Source organism: Diadema antillarum, unplaced genomic scaffold (assembly GCF_040938485.1).
Source record: "Diadema antillarum isolate AM-2024a unplaced genomic scaffold, OU_Dant_1.0 seq00000217_RagTag, whole genome shotgun sequence".
NCBI lineage: Eukaryota > Metazoa > Echinodermata > Echinoidea > Diadematoida > Diadematidae > Diadema > Diadema antillarum.
The window spans coordinates 1,128,873-1,149,685 of record NW_027271272.1 but is presented as its reverse complement, the minus strand read 5'-3'; the positions used below and the strand labels follow the sequence as shown (position 1 = coordinate 1,149,685).

The following is a 20,813-nucleotide window of genomic DNA, read 5'->3' as shown; positions in this document are numbered from 1 at the left end:
ATTTAAGGGAATTTGTAGTAAATGAAAAATGAAAAACAAATAACATCGTAATATTTTTAATCTTTCAGCTATGTAAATGTTATGTATATGAATTGAAATGTATAACACTCATTTGGATGATAATCTACATTAAAATTACTTTGCAAGGGATCTCCAGATAGCCGAATTTAGACTAGGGCCTTTCTTATATTCAGGTATTCATTTGCCATGTCACTTTCTATATGTTGTCCTTTCAGCGCATCCTGTCATCTTCACACAGACAGGCCACCGACACACACGTTGCATTGTTTTTAGCCGTGATTGAAATACTCGGTCCTTGAGAGATTAGAATACATGTTGCTGGTTGTTCAATTTAACAAAGTTTAAGTTTAAAAACTGTACAATTTTAGCTTAAAAAAAACAGGGAATTGAAATGAATTGAAGTAAAATGCAGTTACTGTAGGATCTCGTGTGAAACCAATCTGACTTTTAAAATGCTCTCAGTCGGAAATAGCTCCCAGATGACAAATTTGCCCGTCTGCATTCATGTTCATCTTTGCAACCCCCCCTTCCTCCACAGTCCAAGCCAACGGCTTCACAGGAGCCACCAACGGTAACTTCAGGATGGTGGGCACCCAGCCCCAGCCCCAGCCTCAGCCCCAGCCCCAACCCCAGCAAGCCCAGGCTCAGGGGCACAACGCCGGCTCCATGTCCCTGTACACCAACAGCCCCCAGATGGGATCCACCCCGCAGAGCAACGGCGGTGGGCTCGGCTCCTACGCCGGGCAGAGCAGCTCGGTCTTCAACAGCGGTAAATATTTGCCATGCTATATTCTGAAATATCGAATAGTATTGAATAGTATAGGAGCGAGAAGAGATGATTTGTGTCAAAATGGGACAAAATATCCTTAATTGCAATAACAATATTAGTGTGCAGGTAGATAAAGAAGTGCACTTCATCAGATTAATATTGTTTTGTGGTGCATTTCAGTCAGAATCAGAGCAAGGTTGTAAATGATTTCTGTCTATTCAGGGATCATTCAATATTTACTACATGTTGTTGTTCAGTGGCACATAGATTGTACATTTATCACACAGAATATGTTGTGTCTTTTTTTTTCTCCCCAACGATAGGCCTGAGTGGCTCCGGGACAGACACGCCCATCCAGCGCCGTGACTCCCTGGGCGGCAGCTCTGACTACAAACGGGGCCTGGGCATGAGCCAGTTCTATGGCAGCTCGCCCCAGCTGGGCCCCATTATCTCACCCACCCACACTGGAGGCTCCCTCACCCCGCCGCCATCTCAGAACATCGGACTTGGACTGAGTGAGTTTGCCTTCTGTTTGTTGTGCTCTTTGTTTGTTTGTTTGTTAATTTGTTTTGTGAATGTTTTTTGTTTGTTTGTTTACAACTGCAGACCTTTCAAGCCTCCTTGATTTGGCAGGAGTATCTTGAAAGCTTAAATTTCTCGTCATATCATAACAGGTTGTTAAACCCTCTTAGTAGTCTTTGATTTCGGAATTGATTTTGCCCATTTGAGATGTATGTAACACAGGAGTATCTCCCAATTCACTCTTTGGAAATGTCCCAACTTTTGATGTTAGAATATTGACAGCCCTGCCACTATCAATTCTTTCTGTGTTCAGACCCCCCGTATAGGGACCTGCATATTCTCACAGTAATCTCATTGCATTTTCTTGGTTGAAAAGATAAAATACAAACTTCAAGTCACCATTAGGCAACCACTGTGTCCTCAGAAGTATCATGAGTTTGTTTGGATTTTGCAGAAGACCTGCTTCAAACCCATGCAAACTCGTGATAGAACCATGTTCAGTTTTCTAGACAGCTTTGATCTTGTTTTCTCTAAAATAACTTCGTCAGTTGAATAGATACGAATACCTCCTAATGAGCAGTCACACATTGCCAAATTGACAATCATTTTATCGCAAAACGGCAGTGAAATAAATAAGTGACGAATCATGCTGTTTCTGATTAGAAAACAACAGTGTGTAATCTCACCAAGCCTGTTTTTTATTAACTCTCTGTTTTAAGCCTGTTCTGATTGACTCTCTGTTTTCGTTTGTTTTGGTTTGATTTTCTTTCATCTTGGGCACTCGACAGCTGACTTTGGTAAGTCCCTTGGCATCTTCCCTCTCACAGATTGTCTTTCTTTGTCCGGTGTGCCCACTACTGCTCTCAATTATGCTTTCCTTTCATTGAAGTTTGTTGACCTAGAAGATATTTAGAGCTTTACTTCTATACATCTCGGGCAACGTTTTTTGGAGCTGCTTGTTTTGTATCTGCAAAGCAGAACCTGAATTGAAAAGCTTCTCTCTTTCTACATTTCAAGTGTTTCCGTTTGACAGTTTGATGTGCTACTGAGGAGAATGTATGATGAGGCAAAAGAGACAACAAGAAAGTGGATACAATATGGGGGTCAGCTGAGGACTGTTGGCAGTATCTAGTGCAAACACTTTCTTCATCGTCATTAAGAATAAAAAACGTCACTATGTTCTGTGCGTTTTGTTTTTAGCAAAACCTTTCCTCTGCATTTGTTACATTGAGTAAGCCAGCTACAAGCACACTGCTCTCTCTTCTCTGTGTTCAGAATGTTTGGATTGGGTTTATTTCAGTCTAAAGGCTTTAATGCATTTGTGGAGAATACTTTGGAATTTCAGGCAAATTCGCAAATAAGGTGCTTCTGTCGAATATTTTGTCCCCCATATCAAGATTCTTGTGCTTATATCAAATTCTCTCTAAGTTGTAAAACATGCAAACATCAATAAGCTAAATGGTGAGGTAATTTTCTAAAATGTTCATGGCAGACCATATGAACGTTGACATGATTCTAATGTATATCAGATGCGATATTCAAATGAGAGAGATAAAGTTGTCAAACCAGATGTCAGCGCTGGGCTTTCCTCATACATTCTCTTCAAAGTGCAGCATATGTTATCCATAGAAATCCATCCATAGCAATCAGTACAATCTAGATTATTATTATTTTTTTTTTTGTCTAATATCACTTCATCTTATCATTGTTTTGGGGTTCTGTCTGCTGTGAGAAGTGAAATCAGAAAGGGTCGGCAGAATGCCCAGTGTCTTACGCCTCCACATTAGCAGAGGTGCAAAAGGCAGGGGTGTGGTCCTTGGAGGGTAAACAAGGAGTGCAGTTGTTGCTGCATCTACTGGAACGTTTACCAGTTTACATACGTGTTCCCTTTCATGATGGATAAACCAACATGAATGCAGTTAATCTCGTCGCTGATTTTACTCGCTCTGTCGCAGACGAGTCTCGTCAAAGTAAGAGAGAAATCATGAAGTATGATGATACAGCTTTCGAACATACTATGGTTTGTGTTTCTAGTGCACATACCTTTCTCTCTGTATTTCTGTGATGTGCTTTGCAATCTTTGTGGAATGTGGAGTGGCTGGGCAGTAAGCCCTTGATGCTTTCAAGGACATTCACCTTTCTGATTTCACTCTCACGGTCTTCATCCAGTGTGTTCTTTTGGTTTCCATGTTGTTATTATTATTTTTTAATGAATTCTCTTTAATATCGTTGGAAGTAGTTGGTCAGTCAAAAGCAGAGATTGTAAAGAAGGGAGAGGAGAAAAAAAAAAAAAAAACTCAAAGATGTAGCTAGAGGAATGTGAGATAGCCAAGGAAGGAAGACATTGAAGCCTCCCTTCCATCATTTGCTGTTTTCAGATAACCTACTAACAGGACCCAACGCTACGTGGTCCCGACAAAAGAGTGAGTGGGGCAACCGGGCTCTGAGCACAACTGCACCATTTGGCATCGACCAAATGCCCTACTCCGTTCCATCCCAGGCAAGCAATTGTTCACCCTGTCTCAAGCCCTTCTCTCTCCCCTCCCCCCCCCCCCCCCCCCCCCCGTCCCCACATTTCAGCCCCTTCTCTTCTTGCCCATGCCCTTCTTTCCCCACCCATTCCTTGCTCCACCCCTTTCTTGACCCCGCCCCTCATTTGACCCCACCCCTTCCACTTCTCTCCTTCTCCCTTTCTTCCACCTTTCTTTGTCTCTATTCTGTTTCTCTTCTCCTTCAACTCGTCTGTCTTTTTCGTGTCGCATCTCTAATCTGTCGTTCTTTTCTTCATCCGGGACAGCGCAGCTACACGCGACCAGAGCAGTCAGTATGTGCTCTTCAGACCCCACGGCCACTTGAGTATAAGGAAATACAATTCAGCAAAAAATATAGGAAGATCGATAACTAGGAAATGGTGGGTTGATACCAGTGTTATGAAGAGGTAGGGGTGAGGAATTGGGTGATTTGGGAAAATGACTTGTAGCAGCTAGAGACCAGTCATCTACTGATTGATCCAATCAGTTTCCCTCCACCTTTTCAGGACTGCCACCTCAAAATGCCTTTTTACTTCGCGCACATAAAAGTCGCCATTGATACCGGGAGCTTTGTGCTCTCTTAACTCTTCCTGTGCTTTGTCTCGAAACTAATCGTCAATTAATCTGAGATTACCTAATCCCCGTAATCCCTTGGTGTGTCACCATGGCCTCCTTGTTGGACTGATGCACATCACTACACCTGAGTGGATTTGCTAATCTACTACGAGGTCGAGTTTAGATGAATTCCTGAATGCAGATGAAAAAGTTTAGAAAGCGCCCTCACACGTAAAAGGGATAAAATTTTTCCAGCTGAAAGTTGTCCTTCATGGAGACCCCAGGCTTACATCAGAAAAAGCATCCTACTAAATTTACTGCATCTGCAAGCCAACCTCCCTTTTAACTATGTCAAATCCAGAGGAATAAATTTGGGCCAGCAAAGTGACCCTATCTACCAATTTCGCTACCACTTTCACTTAAATTCTCTCTTTATCTGTTTATCTTTCTTTACTGACTGTCCCTCTCTGTCTATCTGTCTCTTCGATACCACAAACCAGATCCTAAATATTTTTTTTTTCTTCCATGTTTATCGCTCCAATCCGTATTCATATCCTCCGATTAGATTGCAAATGTTCGAAATACTTAGTAAGTGACAGTGCTATTTAATGTATGATGAAATGTGTTTATTGTAAGAATAATAGAGTATGGGGAACAAGAAGAAAGAAAAAGATCATGCTTGATTGTGATTGGATCAACTGGGGTACTCTTTTAACTGGATTTGCTGTGTTTGGTATTTGATGATTAACTTGTCAGTTTGACGATTACGACACTAACAAGAAACACTGCTGTGCCACACTACACCACCACACGATTTGATGTGATTGACAGTCCTGTGTATGTTTTGACCTCTTCTTGCGTTCATTAATTTGATACAGTTTGATCCGTTTACCTCTGAGATCTTTGATATATTCAGATTTTGGTTCTAATCGTACTGACAAGATACTTGTGTCAAGCATTTTTCTTTTAATTGATTTTGACATATATCCAGGCTCGAAATTGTTGACTTTGTGTCTGTAGAAAGAGTCTTGCCTTGATTTTTTTTTACCTAATATGATGTCAGATTTGTTTGAAGTTGGCACCCAGCCTTGTTCGTGTAATGGAATGGTAATGAATTTGACACTCGTATTATGAAATTTCGGAGCACAGATTTGTCCGTAACCATTGCATTTCCTAGTCCCGAGTATCGTCCAGCCACATTGTGGTTAGCCACATTGTGGTTAGCAAAATATAACAAGTTGGGATTGCATTATGAGTGATAATTTTTACCTTGTTTAAAAGAAACTGTGACTGTCATTGCAAATAATATTCTCCAATGGTGGATCATGCAAATTGGGTGACTTATCGATTATGCCGTGCATCTTAATGTTTTCAAACTTGAACTCTAAAACTTGAGTGCCAAATGTGTGGTGATAAAACTAATTGTAACAGAGAGCTACAGGGAAAAAAAAAACCAAACAAACAAACCCAAACAAAATTTCTATGTTGCCACACATTGCAGTGCTGTAAATTTGATGTAGGCAGACTTAAAATGGAATTGGTAATTGATAACAGGGCAACAATTCCATACTGTGTATTTCATGGGTTGCCATGAATGGCGTAGGGAGTAGGATGATGCATGTGGCTACCCGAGCAGTATGATGTAGTTGGGAGATTTGTTTGATGACTGCACGCATGAATTTTTGCATGGTGCGTAGTATTTACTGCTGTCATATGGCACAATTTTATTAGCCTGACTGACTACCAGCATTGTAAGTAAGAGTTCAGAGGATGCTAAGTGTACGGATGAAGATCTGTCGACAGTCGCGTGATATTCATGTTGGCCCTCGCGTCTCTTTCCTGGCATCAGGTGCGGAGGTGAAGTACCGCAGTGGTTCCACCTCGTCCAGCACCAGCGGCTCGGGCTGGGGCTCCAACACCCTGTTCCCGCCCCGCAGCCTGCGCAGCACGGCCTACATGGAGAAGAGTGCCCCCGGACGCAGCCGCCTCCTGGAGGACTTCCGCAACAACCGCTTCCCCAACCTCCAACTCCGCGACCTCGTCAGCCACATCGTGGAGTTCTCACAGGTCAGACTTGGGTCGGCTAAATCGCCATGATCTCGCCAGTATTGTGGCGCCTTGCCTGTATGACTCTGGTCAAGTGTTTTACGCTGAGTGACCCTTGATTACAAGTTCAAAAAAGGGCTTTCTTTATTCTTTTCAAGTAATCGTGGTGAAGCATAAATCTTCACACTGTGACAACTTTTCAATGTATGATATATTACTGGTTTCTTTCTTTAGAACTTATGGGTCGTGGTCATGTGGCAGATCCCAGGGACTGGAATTTATGTCCCAGAAAACTCCTTTTCCTCTCTCCTTTGCACCCCCTCCTCTCTGACAAAGTCCCCCGACAAAGTCTAATACATACATGAAGGAAAAAGTGTAATATGTAGGAATCGTTGTCTTGTATTTGTTAAACTAAGCAGTAAACCAGTTCAGAGCTGAGAGAGATGAAACTAGCCGCATAAGACATAGTAATATGCAGGTTAGCCAGTTGACTCTGAACTCATCTTGTGTTCATTTCTAATGGCTGGAAATTGTGGAAAAGTATCGAGATTTCAAACCAACAGTTAGCTTTTACTAGCCAGCTGATGAATCTTAAGAGTAAAGTAGCATTGTTTCAGGATAAATCCAATTCCACCTAACACATTTCATTTGAATTCAACACTTATCTGTCCCTCTGGATTTTATACAGGACCAGCACGGCTCCCGCTTCATCCAGCAGAAGCTAGAGCGTGCCACGCCTACGGAGCGCCAGATGGTGTTCAGCGAGATCCTCGGGGCCGCCTACAGCCTCATGACGGATGTCTTTGGCAACTACGTCATCCAAAAGTTCTTCGAGTTTGGCCTGCCCGAGCAGAAGCAGGCCCTGGCCCAGCGCATCCGGGGCCACGTGCTACCCCTGGCCCTCCAGATGTATGGCTGCCGCGTCATTCAGAAGGCCCTGGAGTCTATCCCACCAGAACTCCAGGTAAGAAACATTCTCATACTGTATAAGCTGTTATTTTTCGTGAGGGTCTAATTTTCGCGAATTTTGCGAATCACAATTGGACCGGGAATTTAACAACACGTGAAGATGTCACCATGCGCTAAGTTAATAGTATGCTTATGAAGGCCTCTGTGTCAATTTGCGAAAACAACATCTCGCGAAAATGTCTGTGAGCTCCTCATTTGTGAAAATATCTGTACGCAAAAATAACAGCGTATACAGTAGTTGTGAAAATGAAAAGTCTCACTCCTTGCTCTACTAATTTTGGAGCTTTATTAGATCAGGGGGGATGTGTAATTAACAAGTAAATTAAAACAAATTGTTTTTTTTTGTGGTGAAAATGACTTTCTTACTATCATGCCATTACAGGAACAGTAGTGATACATTTATTTTGTTCTAATCATTTTCTTTGAAGACGAGAAAATAAAGAAATGGAATTGATTTCTATGAGAGAAAAGTTATGCCATTTTCCTGAATATGAATTTGCTGTGACTGCATTTGTCAGTTCTGTCACCCTGCCAGAATTTTGTTGGCAAAGTAGAATGCAGCAGGTGGACTATTTTGATGAGTATCACTAATCAGGGCCATTCTGTATTTTGTGTGTGTACAGGTGGAGATGGTGAAGGAGCTCGACGGACACGTCCTGAAGTGCGTCAAGGACCAGAACGGCAACCACGTGGTGCAGAAGTGCATCGAGTGCGTGGAGCCCCAGGCCCTGCAGTTCATCGTGGACGCCTTCCGCGGCCAGGTGAGCAACGCTGAAAGCATTGCCGAACAAACTCTAGAGAAACGCTGAGCTCCTCTCTCTCTCCTCGTAATTGCGGATTTATTTCCTTCTGCCCATTTTTTTTTTTTTTTCAAGACAGGGTAAAACCCTTGCCTTGCTATCTTGCTTGATGCATGGAATGTAACTCTTCATCCAGTAGATTGCGTTTTGATGACCCGTGTCCATATTGAGGTTGAAGAATTGTTTGCTGCCTCTTGTTACAAGCCATGTACTTTGCAGTGTTTTAACTTGCAGGGATTTTGCAAAATTAATTACTTTTGATATTATTTATTGTATTATTATTTCATTATATGGATTTTGACTCGTGAAAAATATTACCTTCCATGACATATGAAGAGTTTCAATGCAAAAAAAAAAAAGATAATTAACTGCCATTTTCAAAGTTTAGTAAGTAAAGTCATCAAATAAAGTAAACTTGAATCTTTTCAATGATACTGCACTTGATATTAGATATTAGAATTATCACAATTATTTTGATTATTTTCTTTGTTTTTTAGCATCTTTAATTGATATCTGATTAAGAAAATGAAAATATCAGTATTTGTATTTAAACTCTTGATATATTTTCTTCAAAGTGAGAAAACACTAATGTCTCTCTTGAAGATGATACTTAATTCTAATTCGTCACTGTGGTTCTCAGTTGTAAAATCAACCACTTGCCAAATTATCTCTCAAGTTTCGACGCAAAACGAAATATCACGCTTGTGAGATTTTTGGGCACATGCGGCATGTGGCGTCGACACTCGCAATTCACCACCGCTCAAGTGTTACTCATTCTATCATTCTCATTCGGCAGGTTTATTCGCTGTCGACCCACCCCTACGGCTGCCGCGTCATCCAACGCATCCTGGAGCACTGCATCGTGGAGCAGACCAAGCCGCTGCTGGACGAACTCCACCAGCAGACGGAGAGCCTTGTGCAAGACCAGTACGGCAACTACGTCATCCAGGTAACGCCACAGACAGAGCTGCCAAGTCTCCCTGATTCTGCAGGAGTCTCCCTGAAAATGTCAAAATCTGTTCTTGTCTGAGCAAGAGAATATTAAAATCTCCCTAATTTGGGAATTATTTTGCTCACTGAAATGCATGTAACACACAGATATCTCCCTGATTGCTGTGTGGAATCTCCCTGATTTGGATGTGGGAATGTTGGCAGACCTGCAAAGAGTCAGAAGATGCCAACTGTTACTCTTTTGCTATATTTTGGGGGTTTTTTGGGGGAGGGGGTGGGGATAGGGGGCAAAAAAATTGCAAGTTTTATTGAAAATGTTGTTATTTCCCAAATTACATTACTCTATTTGTCCATTAATGCACGTAAGGTAGAAATACCATTTTCCCACCAAAAATGTGCCTTTTCCACCCCTATGAATACTGCATATTTTTTTGTTTACAAAGTTAGTATCCCGGAGAGTGCCTCAGTGGCTGCTGCAGTCAAGCAATTTGGCTGTGATTCTTGAGTTTCGAAAAGGAGAAATCAACTTTCAAAGCTGTCTTATTTGTTCTATTCTCCCATCAAAGTCTGTTTGAAATATGGCTCTTATACTGTTAGAACTTATTTCATTGTGCTTGTAGCGAGTGTCCAATGCTTCCGTAGCGGACATGTTTAACAAAATCAGTTCTAATAAATTCCATCAATCAATTCTAACATGTCTCTGTATACAGGGCCCAACAATGGTAGTTGCCCAGTGGCCCAAGGCCACTAAAGATCTGGTCCCCAAATTTGAAAAAGGCTATCTTTTGATGGCCTAGTTAGGCAGCTAAAATTCAAAATGAATTTTTATATTTCCTATTATTTCGGGCCAACAAAAGTTAATGTGCAAAGATTTTAGTGGTCCAAATGGGTCACCATGGAAAAAAAATTAATGTCAAGCCCTGATATGTATATAAATCATAAATGTATATTTTGATTCATTCACATGTATTTTTTCCACCCAATAGCATGTGTTGGAGCACGGTCGGCCTGAGGACAAGAGTAAGATAGTGGCAGAGATGCGGGGGAAGGTGCTCGTCCTCAGCCAACACAAGTTTGCCAGGTAGGTGTGGTCATTGCAGTTTGTACCGTGCCAATGTCTTTCGCTGTGTAACACACGATCACGCACAGACTTTGTAGTCCCATAGAGATGAAGGGTTAATCGTATATCTTAAAGCACTTTGGGTTTTGTTCCTGGTTTGGCAGTTGGACCCTTGCCCATAACAGGCATGTTGGCAAATGGGAGAGAATATTCCCCATAGCACCCTTTGCCCAAACTAGAGGCCCCACCACACTGGTCTGAGTCAAATCATTCTGGGAGCAATCACGTAAAAAAAAACGTTTTGGTCACCACAATATGGTGTGTGTTTGGTGGTTGCATTGGAATAGTGCACAGGCGATTCATCTTTCACAGCTCGGGCTGTGTTCAGTGTGCCAGCACCTAAAGTCCACAAATTTGCCGTATTACAGATAGGAGAAGACAAGACCCTACCGTGCTCTGACGGACAAACGAGCACTGTTGTATGCCTGTACATATGAATGTTCTCAGGGTGACGAGGAATGCTGCAAGCCAGTGATGTTGTGAAGTTAAACACGTGGTTGCATTAGGATGCATGAGTGGCTGGATTCATTCGCTGTCCACCAGGGTACATTCGAAAACCACAAATAGCACTGGTCAATGAATTTGTGCATCGAAGCGTAAGTTCATCAGTAGCTCATCGGGTCGACTCCCGTCAAGATTCTTCGACTGTGCATACTTACACAGAGATCAGTGATAAAGCCTTACACACTTCGGTACAGGGATTCTTGAATATGTCCGAATCAGACCAGCCTTCCCCACTTCCATGGTATATCCATGCTACCAGGTCTTTTAAAAGACACACGAAGAGCGCAGTACTGATCACATTTCACGCTACATGCGTATCAAATTTGTACAGTGCAAGTCTTCTTAGATGAAAGTTGCCCATGTCGCTCTTTCTCCTGCATTGCAGTTATTGCGACGGAATAGCTGTCGTGATTATTCCAAAGAACGGTAATTTGTTTCGCTAGCGCATTCACAGTAATTTAATTTCATCCCCCAACAGCAACGTCGTTGAGAAGTGTATTACCCATTCATCAAGACCAGAGAGGGCGCTCCTTATTGACGAAGTTTGCTCCTACAATGACGGGTAAGCTCATCGTTCTCCTCACATTGCTGTAAATGCCATACATACTTTGTGATCATCTTATTGTGAATTTTGCGAGTCAACTAAAAATCAAAAGTTCAACCAGCAGAAACATTACTTTTCAAAAGACAAATGCAGAGTGTATAGTCTCCGAAGTATATGAAATCATTCGCTTTACTTCATGGGAAAAAAAAAGCAAAGCATCACTCATTTCTTATTTCTTTGCTGTGGTTCTCAATGGCGAATTTAACCACATGCAAAATTGTCTTACAATTTCTATTTTTTTGTGACATATGCTTGTAGGATATATGGCATTTGCAGTATATTCCAGTATTATATGTTCTGCCAGGGTATATCCTGTATTCATGTATACAATATGCCTCAGAAGAGGTATATATGTTCTGGCAGAATATGTTTTGTACTTGTGTATCCAATATCCCATTAGGTATATATCTCTTGTCAGATATATCCTGTCTTTATTTTAATTTTTACTTTTAAAGGGACTGTACAGTACTGGTTGAGGTGGGGATTCAGGTTTATAACATTAAATAAGTGAGATAAGGAGAAACCTCTTATGAAATATGGAAGAGCATGTGATTTTAAGAAGGATTCAACGTTTATTTGATGAAAATTGGTTTTCAAATGGCCGAGATATCCAAAAAAGTGGTAATAATAAAAGGCGACAGGCCATGCCTTTTATTAGGATCTCTTTGTTTCACCTTGTTTTTGGATATCTCAGCCATTTCAAAACTGATTTTCATCAAATAAACTTTTGATACCCCTTAGAATTGCATGCTCTTTGACATCTCATAGAGTGGTTTCTGAATATCTCGCAAAACATTAAAAGCTAAATCCTCACCTCAACCAGAACTGTACACACCCTTTAACCCTCTAAAGAGACACATGTATTTTCTGTGAGATATATCATGCAAGCTTTCTGAAACATTTGATGTACACTAGTACTGCTGTGCACACTCAAGATCAGTGAATCAGTAATCAGTGAATGTCCTGGCATGTAGATGTCTGAACACACTAGCTAGCAATTAATATGGTACTCATGTTATTAGGGTAGGGTCATGTAAACACTTTCTGTAGAGTAGGGTGTTTTTTACCTGTTACGTGGATAAAATGTTTAATCGGTGAAATCTGCTGTGTAGAGTATTGTACATCACAGTTTGATGAAGGCATTACACCAAATGCCCAGTCAGTGAGTGCTCTGAAAGGGGGGAAAATACTGATATAATGGACTCTCGTCATCTAAAGCTCCTTCTGGACAGGTGGAATCGTTTTGTTGTATTTTAGTTTTGTAATTTCAGGGTTTGAACGACAGTAAATTACAACAAAACTGTGAAATATGGGGGAATGATGAATGATTCTGTTACCATGAGCATTTGTTAGAGCAATGTTCTGTATGACGAGTGTCCACTGTATTAACTCACTGTGTGCCATGTTTGCATGCCCAACTCAGTAGATGGCTTTGCCAACTTCGCATATTGTGCTCAGATGCACAACTACACACAAACCGATTGTTTTGAACACTGGCCATTTGCAAGAAGAATGGCCACGGCTTTTTCATAAATTTACTTCCCATCAAAGCTTGCAATTTTCTCTACAACTTTGCTGTACTGCATTTGTTGCATAAATGCATGTATAAAAAGTTACATGGCTTTGAAAACAGGATGTTTTCCAAAAGCCCTCAAGCGTAGCAGTCTCAGAATACTGAGGCACACAGGGGGTTTACAACGTGGCACACGAAGAGTTTATGAGAGTGTTGAATGTTTTCTGAATACATGTATTAGAAAGGGGAAAATGTTGTAAAAACCGTGCATGCTCAGGGTCACTCGGTACACCCCATGGCCTGGCTGATGCATCGGACACTGTAGCACAAAAAGTCTCTATTGCTGTCTGTGTTAGTCCTCACAGTGCCCTCTACACAATGATGAAGGACCAGTACGCCAACTATGTGGTGCAGAAGATGATCGACGTGGCCGAGCCCAACCAGCGCAAGGTCCTCATGCACAAGATCCGGCCGTATGTGGCCTCGCTGCGCAAGTACACCTACGGCAAGCACATCCTCGCCAAGCTGGAGAAGTTCTTCATGAAGAACAACGACCTGGGCCCCATCGGAGGACCGACCAATGGAACGCTGTAGATACACACGCTCCCTCATATATATCACCTACAGAGAGACCCGACTTTGAAACAAAAAAATTCTGAAAAAGTACAAAAAAAAAAGCAAAGAGAAAACTAATGTGGATATACCTGTCAGAAAAAATACAAAAAGGAAGAATTGAGAGAAAAAATTGCATTGTATATTGATTTCCACACGAATTCATAGCTTTCAGTTAAAACTAACAGTGACAGTAACAGAGCAAGGCATTTGCTGAGAGTAAACCCAATTGATCGCTGTGGCCATGTTGATTCAAGTTTGAATGTTGGGGGAAAGCCAGTACCTTGCCCATTGTCTTATGTCATACTGGAAGACGTGGAGTGTTGATTCGCCGAAATATTGATATATTCCTTCCCCCCTCCAACCCATCTTGCTGTAAAACATAGCAGAATGATTACATGGCACACGGAGCCTTTCATCAGGTTGAAATAGGCAAATGTTCATCTTTGAAACTTGCCACGTTGCGTGCCGCATATCAAATTCTTAATTTTGGATCCTTCAGCTGAATCGTCTCCCTCCAATTGCAAACTTTAGGTAGGATGCTGCAAGGAATGGCCAACCCATACTCTTTTCATAGAAACGGTAGAAACTTGACGGGATGTCTGCTAGCAGTCATCAGTTTTCTGGAAGGTGCTTAACGCATGCACATTTATATGTCTTTTCTACCTCCACAAAACAAAGCAAAACAGAACAGAAATGTAAAAAGATAGTAAGAACACATTTGCGAACGTTAGGTGTGGCACAAATTGCAACGCTTCCTTCTTCTGCCTCTGCAGACATACGTACTCCTTCCGAAGACCCGCGGCCCTATTTCGGCAAGTGCCTTGCTCTGAACCTGTGTCACGCTTTGTGGCTGGGCATCACTGTGGACGGCACAAGCCCAATGTTCTTCCTCTGTAGCGGGGCAAGATGACATTGATTGTGTGTCGCTCAAAGTGAGCCAGTTCCTTAGATTCAGTAAAATAAAGAAAGGATGTCGACAGTCAACAAAACAACAGCTCTCCAGATACCTTCCGCCATGCACTTGCATGAAGAGGGTTGGTTTGGGACATCATTTCAGGTCTAGACCAAATCGTGATGGTAATTGTCACCATTTCCGCTCTGTACTGTTGGCTAGCAATGATTCAGCAATGACTTCTTTTGGTTGCAGATAGGCAGATAGATATCTGCTTATTTCCGTACGCTAGGCCTCTTTTGCGATTTGACCTTGATCGACCCCGTGTAGCTGCTGAGCGGAGACAAGTGAGGTCGTTCAAGAGTCAAGTTCAAAGGTCAGATTTCCTGCAATCTTGCAAAGAAGCTATAAACTCAAAATCGCAGAGTGCATACCAGATTCTGTGCATGAATTTATGATGGTTGAGGGAGGAAGAGGCAGTAACCTCCGTGAGAAAGCGATGTCCATTTTATTTTTTCTCTCTCTCTTTTTCGTGTAAACATTTTTGAAGATGTATATGATCTCAGAATTATTATAGAGGCTAGAATTAGGGGCTCCTTGTGAAAAAAAAAATGCCCAGTGTATTAACATTGTATTTAGTCATGACAATTTTTGCTGTGGTCTTTTTGCTTGTATTGATGCTTAACCAGTGGTAGAATAGGCCAGCTTATGTATACTAAGTGGACTGGTGACAAACTAGTATAGCTTTTCATTTTCCGACATATTTTTCAGTGACCGTTGTATAAGCATGGACTATGTAGATATCCATCGTATGTACTGCATGAGTATTTGTAATTTGTAATTATGTGGGATTGTAAAATGGAAGTTTGAATATGCTCTATTTGTATGATAAATAGTTATTTTATGTGCATTTGATATAGCTCTTCGGTTATATTCACAGACCTTTTTCTTTCTCTCTCTCTCTCTTCTTTGAGTGAATTTTACTTTGCATGTGTATGCGTAATGGACTGCAATTAGCAGTTATATATCTACTGTAAATTGGCTCAATCTCTTTGATAGCATTTTTTGAGGGTACAAAGGACTTTTGCTGATTTCTTAACTGTGAACACAAATTTTAGTCCTTAACAGGATAGATTGTGATACCCAGGTTCAGAGTGTGCACTTGAATAATATTTCAGTTTATGTCTGATATTTGTTGTTGTTTTTTTTTTAGAGTGTCATACTTCCCATGGTAATGAGAACAACTATTAGGATGGACATTTTGTTTCATGGACATAAAAGGATTATTTTTATAAACATTTTTAGCAGAGTCCAAGACATGCCCTACCCTTGTTAAAACAGAGATGCACAAGAAACCATCACACATATTGTTTTTGGTTCCTCAGCACAGACATCACCATATCTATACGTGGAAGGGAAACGTGATATTTTTGTTTGACGTAAAAGTGACGCCTAGATTTTGCCCCCGTCGGAAAATTTTAAAGAGAGCGCGGAACTTCACAGGTTTCACCAAGAAGAGTGGGAATACTGTTCACTTTATAGACCCATGAAAGTGAATTGGACGATTCGGCAATGTTTCAAACATTTGATAGCTGCAAAAACTGTTTTCTTTTTTGTCTTTTGTTTTTTTCTCTTTCCATTTTATCAGAACCCTGTCTTACCCTGTGTCTTCCAAAGCGTGCCTTGTAACAGGCCACATCCACATAATGTAGGGAATATTTTACATACTGTAGATTTGTGTTACTATGGCAACGGAGACCCATATGTTTATGTAATTATTGTAATATAGAGAAGAGTACATATTGTAAATTTTTTTTTTCCTTTTCTAATTATCGAGAAATCCATCCTGATGTGAAAATATCGGCTCGACGAGCTCTCCCCGTAGAGGGGTGTCATCCTCAGGGTCACACAATTGACGACTTGTACAAAGGGACGCAGGGAGTGGACGGATGCGGCGCTTGAGTAGCGTCTGCGACTGGACTGTGCACATATCTCCGTGATCGTCAGAAATCTAAGCAAATGTACATAGAGCCTAAACCCACTACTCTCCCCACTTCCGAGACGCGAGTGTTTATTGCCACCGAACGGCAGTCTTCTCCTTTGCTCCATGAATACTAATTCTCAATAGTCTGAAAAACCGGAAATCGCCTTGTTCACGGGGATCCACTTTAATTCTTGCCATCTTACGTTTAGAGGGTGATACAGTATGCAGCAAATGGGGGGAGAAAAAAGAAAAGAAAAGGAAAGAAAATGGATATTAAAGCCGGCACTACAGATTTTAACGGCCTTCAGAAAATGTCCTGGTACTGCAGAGTGCAAATTAGATTTTATATCCTCACTCATCTGGTTAGCCTGGTTGATGTCTGGTGTGTAGCACTCTGCTTCCTCAGACATCATTGAGGGTGGTTGATTGAGATATACCCTTTGAACCACTGAGCCTTGGTGGCTTGGGCCTTTGGGCATCATCCCGTTTCAGTTACCAAATACAGCATTTGCATACTGCAAGTGAGAGAAATGAAGATGTGTAGTGTATGACATGAATAGGGGGAGGGTGGAGGGGGTGAACACTGCAGTTTGTAGACAAGACAGATGAACAAGGCGTTACAACGAATTTCACAGACTCCGGAGCACCCTAGAATCAAGGTGTTTTTCCCCCCAATTGTAATCTGTAAAATGTGTACAGTGTATGGATAGATAGACAAAAACTTTTTGTGCCAATGTTGTCGGATATGTGACCGCAGTGTACAGCGAAAGAGACATATATCAAGCTCTGACTTTGGGTCAATATGACACTTCCTTGATTTGTAAAAAAAAAAAACTACCCACTTTGTAAAGGTGACAGTTTAAAAAATCGACATATGTACAGTTTCACTTCAATTTGTTACTCTTTGAACTTGTAAAATGCTCTCATTTTTTTTTCCATTACAAATTATTCTCTTTGTACAATCAGGCAATTTCCTTTTTGTTTTGTTTTTTTTTCCAAGTTTTTACCTCCAGGCAAATTATGTATTACTAGGACACCTCTGCTGCCCCCCAAATGGCTGATTGTGAATGAAAGTCATACTTAGTGGAGAAGGGATGTCGGTCAGACATTTGATGGGAGCTGTGGGTTACGGAATTCCAAGGATGGCTGTGTTATTGCGAGGCAAAATTGATAAAGTTCTTCTGTCATGTTCAGAATTAAAAAAGAAACAACAACAACACGCAGAGAAGATAGTGAGCGAAGAATAGGGAAAAAGTGGGCAGTGGCATTGCAGTGTTGAAGGAAGGTAGGGCGTAGCCCACCGTCATATTCGAAACATTGCTGCGCAACGGTGGAATATTTTTCCATACACATGTCAATGACGAGAAAGATTTGGTGTTGCGTATCTGTAATGGTGAACTCGCTCAGGGTGTCGAAAATCTACATAGGACACTGATGTAGCACTTGCATTTTTATGGATGTGTACATTGATGTATTTCTTTGTAAAGATCATGTACTGTGTTGTGTTTTCTCTTCTAGGATAAGCGTTCAGCCATTACATTCTTTTCCTTTTTTTTTTCTTTTGTATTTGTTTTTGACCGTGCTGACTTGTAGACTTTTTAATAATTTTATGGTGCTTTTAATGACATCTGCCAATTTTTTTTTTCCACCCCCCGAAAAGACACTGGCAAATATATTGGTCCAAGCGTGCAGGATTAGAACGCAACTGTGTAAAAATGGTAAATAGTTTATAACCTTTTGTAACATACTGACAAGAAACGGAGAAACTTGCAAATAATTACACTCCAACATGGACTCTTTGTGACATATGTACAAAAAAAAAAAGAAGATCTAGGAAATCATGTTTAAAGCTTTTCTTATTCTGATTTAGTGTATGTAAAAATAAGTAGCCGTGCGGAACCAATAACTGCTATGTGCATAGAAATGATACGGAAATACTATTTTTGCCCACTTTTGAAGGGTTTGTTTTTTGTGATGTACAAGAGACCAAAATGATTAGGACAAAATTCTTGTAGGATAAAATCTTGCTTTGTTCGATCAACCATACATTTTGTGTGTGTATATATAAGACATGACAGGCAAGCAGTGTAATATCTCATTTGTATGGATCACCTTTTTTTTCTTCTTTGTAATTAAATGACAAATACATTTTTATTTTCTTCTGTGGATAGTTCCCTGAAATATTAAAAAAGTAATATTGTACAAATGCAGAAAATGAAACTCATTCAACACTTCATGCAGTGTACAGTCAACAGAAAATGCAAAAATTGTAAGCAAACTTACGGCTGACCGAATTGTACATAGATTATTTCGCAACTGATTAAGGAGTGTCAAAAAGATGGGAATAACATGAAAAACCAAATGTGAAGGAAAACTAAAGAGTGTGCATATTATTTTGTTATTTCGAGGAAAGAGTGGACAAAGATTGGATTCTTATCCACTTTGTGTGTTCACAGAGAAAACAAGCAGCTTAGTATTGTAATTAATTTCTTCCTTAAAACAGCAAAGTGAAGTATTTTCCAGTCTTCAGTCCATGACAGTGCTGATGAAAAAACGTGAAAGAAAATGTGTATCTTGTGTATAATGTAAAGTAATCCTTTATTTTGCCAATACACTGACTCTCTGGCTGGAAATGCTCTGGAAACTTGTAAAATATGTAAAGAAAGATTTAAACAAACACAATCACAAAATCTCCATTCTCTTCTCCAAAGACGGGAGTGTCCAAACAGGACTGTGTAGATGCTTCTGTAACCGCCTCCTCAACGTTACACAAAAGAGAAAGAAGTACAGCCGATCTAGGTTTTGTAAAATGATGACTTGTAAATTGAATGACATATTTCCTGATAAACATTTTTTATACTGCAAGCAATTTTCTATTGAATGATTTGTCAAGTTAGCAGTGGGATTTGTGCCTCATGGATGTGTATAGATAGGAATTGTCCAATTATTTTGTGAATTCATCAAAAATTGCTTCTCTGTATTTATGTCGAGAGAAAATGAAATTTCATTTCACTTTACTTTTGTGGTAACTATTAGTATAAATAGTATTTCGGTGTGATCATGTATTGTGTATTTATCCTGAATGGATTTGTAATTTGATGTAGATTTTGTCCAAAAGAAAGAGCCTAGCATTTTTTTCTCCCTATTATAAAGAAATAAGTGTACATTTGTACAGTAGCAAGTGTAAATTTCAGAGAACACTAATTTGTTATTTTATTTCTGTACAAATGTTTATGTTCCACCCTGTATTGTACACAAATTGTTAAATAGAAATTGGCCCTATATATATGTTGTACTTTTCTGAATGATATTTGTGTATCGGTCCAAGGTCTAGTGTATTCAACTATTTGTAAAATAGCAAAGCCGAAGCAATCTTTGTGCATAACCATTCTCATTTGTACGTCAGTCAGCCTACATGTAACAAGAGCGGGAGTCATATTTCAAACCAACAAATAAACAAACAAACAAAAATGTAAAGTGTGCAAGTGGCATGACATTTTTAAGCGCAGAGACTCAAGATATTCATTTTTAGATACAGGCCTGTGGTTTTATATGCAGTTGGCAATGAAATGAACGTATGGATAGTTTCTTCAGTAATTTGACAGGACAACGTAGTGTCTTTTTTTTTTTCTTTGACCAATTCCGTTAGGATTGGGTATTGGTCAAATGTGCGTACCTCACTGTACATTATGAAGATATGAACAAGACAATAGGATTTGAATTCCACAGCTGATCTTGTCACAGCACTGTGTATGTGTTTTTTTTTAAACATATATAAAGGAAAAGAAGCAGCTCTTTTGTTTTTGTTAAATTTTTTATTTAGTTTCTTTTTTTTTTAATTGTCATTTTGTACACCCCTGCCACAAATCGTGTTTAAGGCATTAACTTGTTCCTGGCAATGTTGCAGTCTAAAAACAGAAACAGGAGTTTCTTCTCATTTTTTTTTTTGGTGGTATTTTTAAACAAATTTCAAGTGGGTGTAGGGGTTTTAGTCTTTAACCGTGTAAGCATTTTCCTTTTTTTGTGTGTGTATTTCGATTTGCATGTTTCTTGTGTACAAACACTTTGCATGGCTTGACTTGAGATGGTTGATTTTTTTCCTTTTACATCTTTTATATACAACATTTTCTGCAATTTTAACCATAGTAAAAAGGCTTGGATTATGTTCTCTTTTTTTCTATCTTGGTGCATAAGTCATTGGCATTGTGAATGTGAAAAATAAATAGAATGTGCATAATGACTATTCATTTTTTTTTAAAAATAAGTGGTAAATGGTTAGAGACTAAATAGCAGTATTAACAAAGCCATGCTCATGAACTTTGCTGGCTTAGTTTTAGCTTATATTGTACATGTGTACACAGTGTAAATCAAGGAACATACTCATTTGGTTTTTTTTTTCTTTCTCTTTGTACAACAT

At 40.0% G+C, this 20,813-nt stretch overlaps 1 protein-coding gene across 1 annotated transcript in view; it reads left to right on the top strand.

Moving 5' to 3' along the window:
• Positions 1-13,703, top strand: part of LOC139729109 (pumilio homolog 2-like) — a 30,261-nt gene extending 16,558 nt beyond the window's left edge. The window contains exons 13-23 of the mRNA XM_071640035.1: positions 560-790; positions 1,114-1,305; positions 2,101-2,109; positions 3,691-3,810; positions 6,245-6,465; positions 7,133-7,408; positions 8,037-8,174; positions 9,010-9,162; positions 10,151-10,245; positions 11,267-11,350; positions 13,271-13,703. Of these exons, the coding sequence (XP_071496136.1) occupies positions 560-790; positions 1,114-1,305; positions 2,101-2,109; positions 3,691-3,810; positions 6,245-6,465; positions 7,133-7,408; positions 8,037-8,174; positions 9,010-9,162; positions 10,151-10,245; positions 11,267-11,350; positions 13,271-13,499 (1,748 nt within the window). The 3' untranslated portion in view covers positions 13,500-13,703. The remainder of the gene's footprint in view (positions 1-559; positions 791-1,113; positions 1,306-2,100; positions 2,110-3,690; positions 3,811-6,244; positions 6,466-7,132; positions 7,409-8,036; positions 8,175-9,009; positions 9,163-10,150; positions 10,246-11,266; positions 11,351-13,270) is intronic.
• Positions 13,704-20,813: the final 7,110 nt, after the last annotated feature.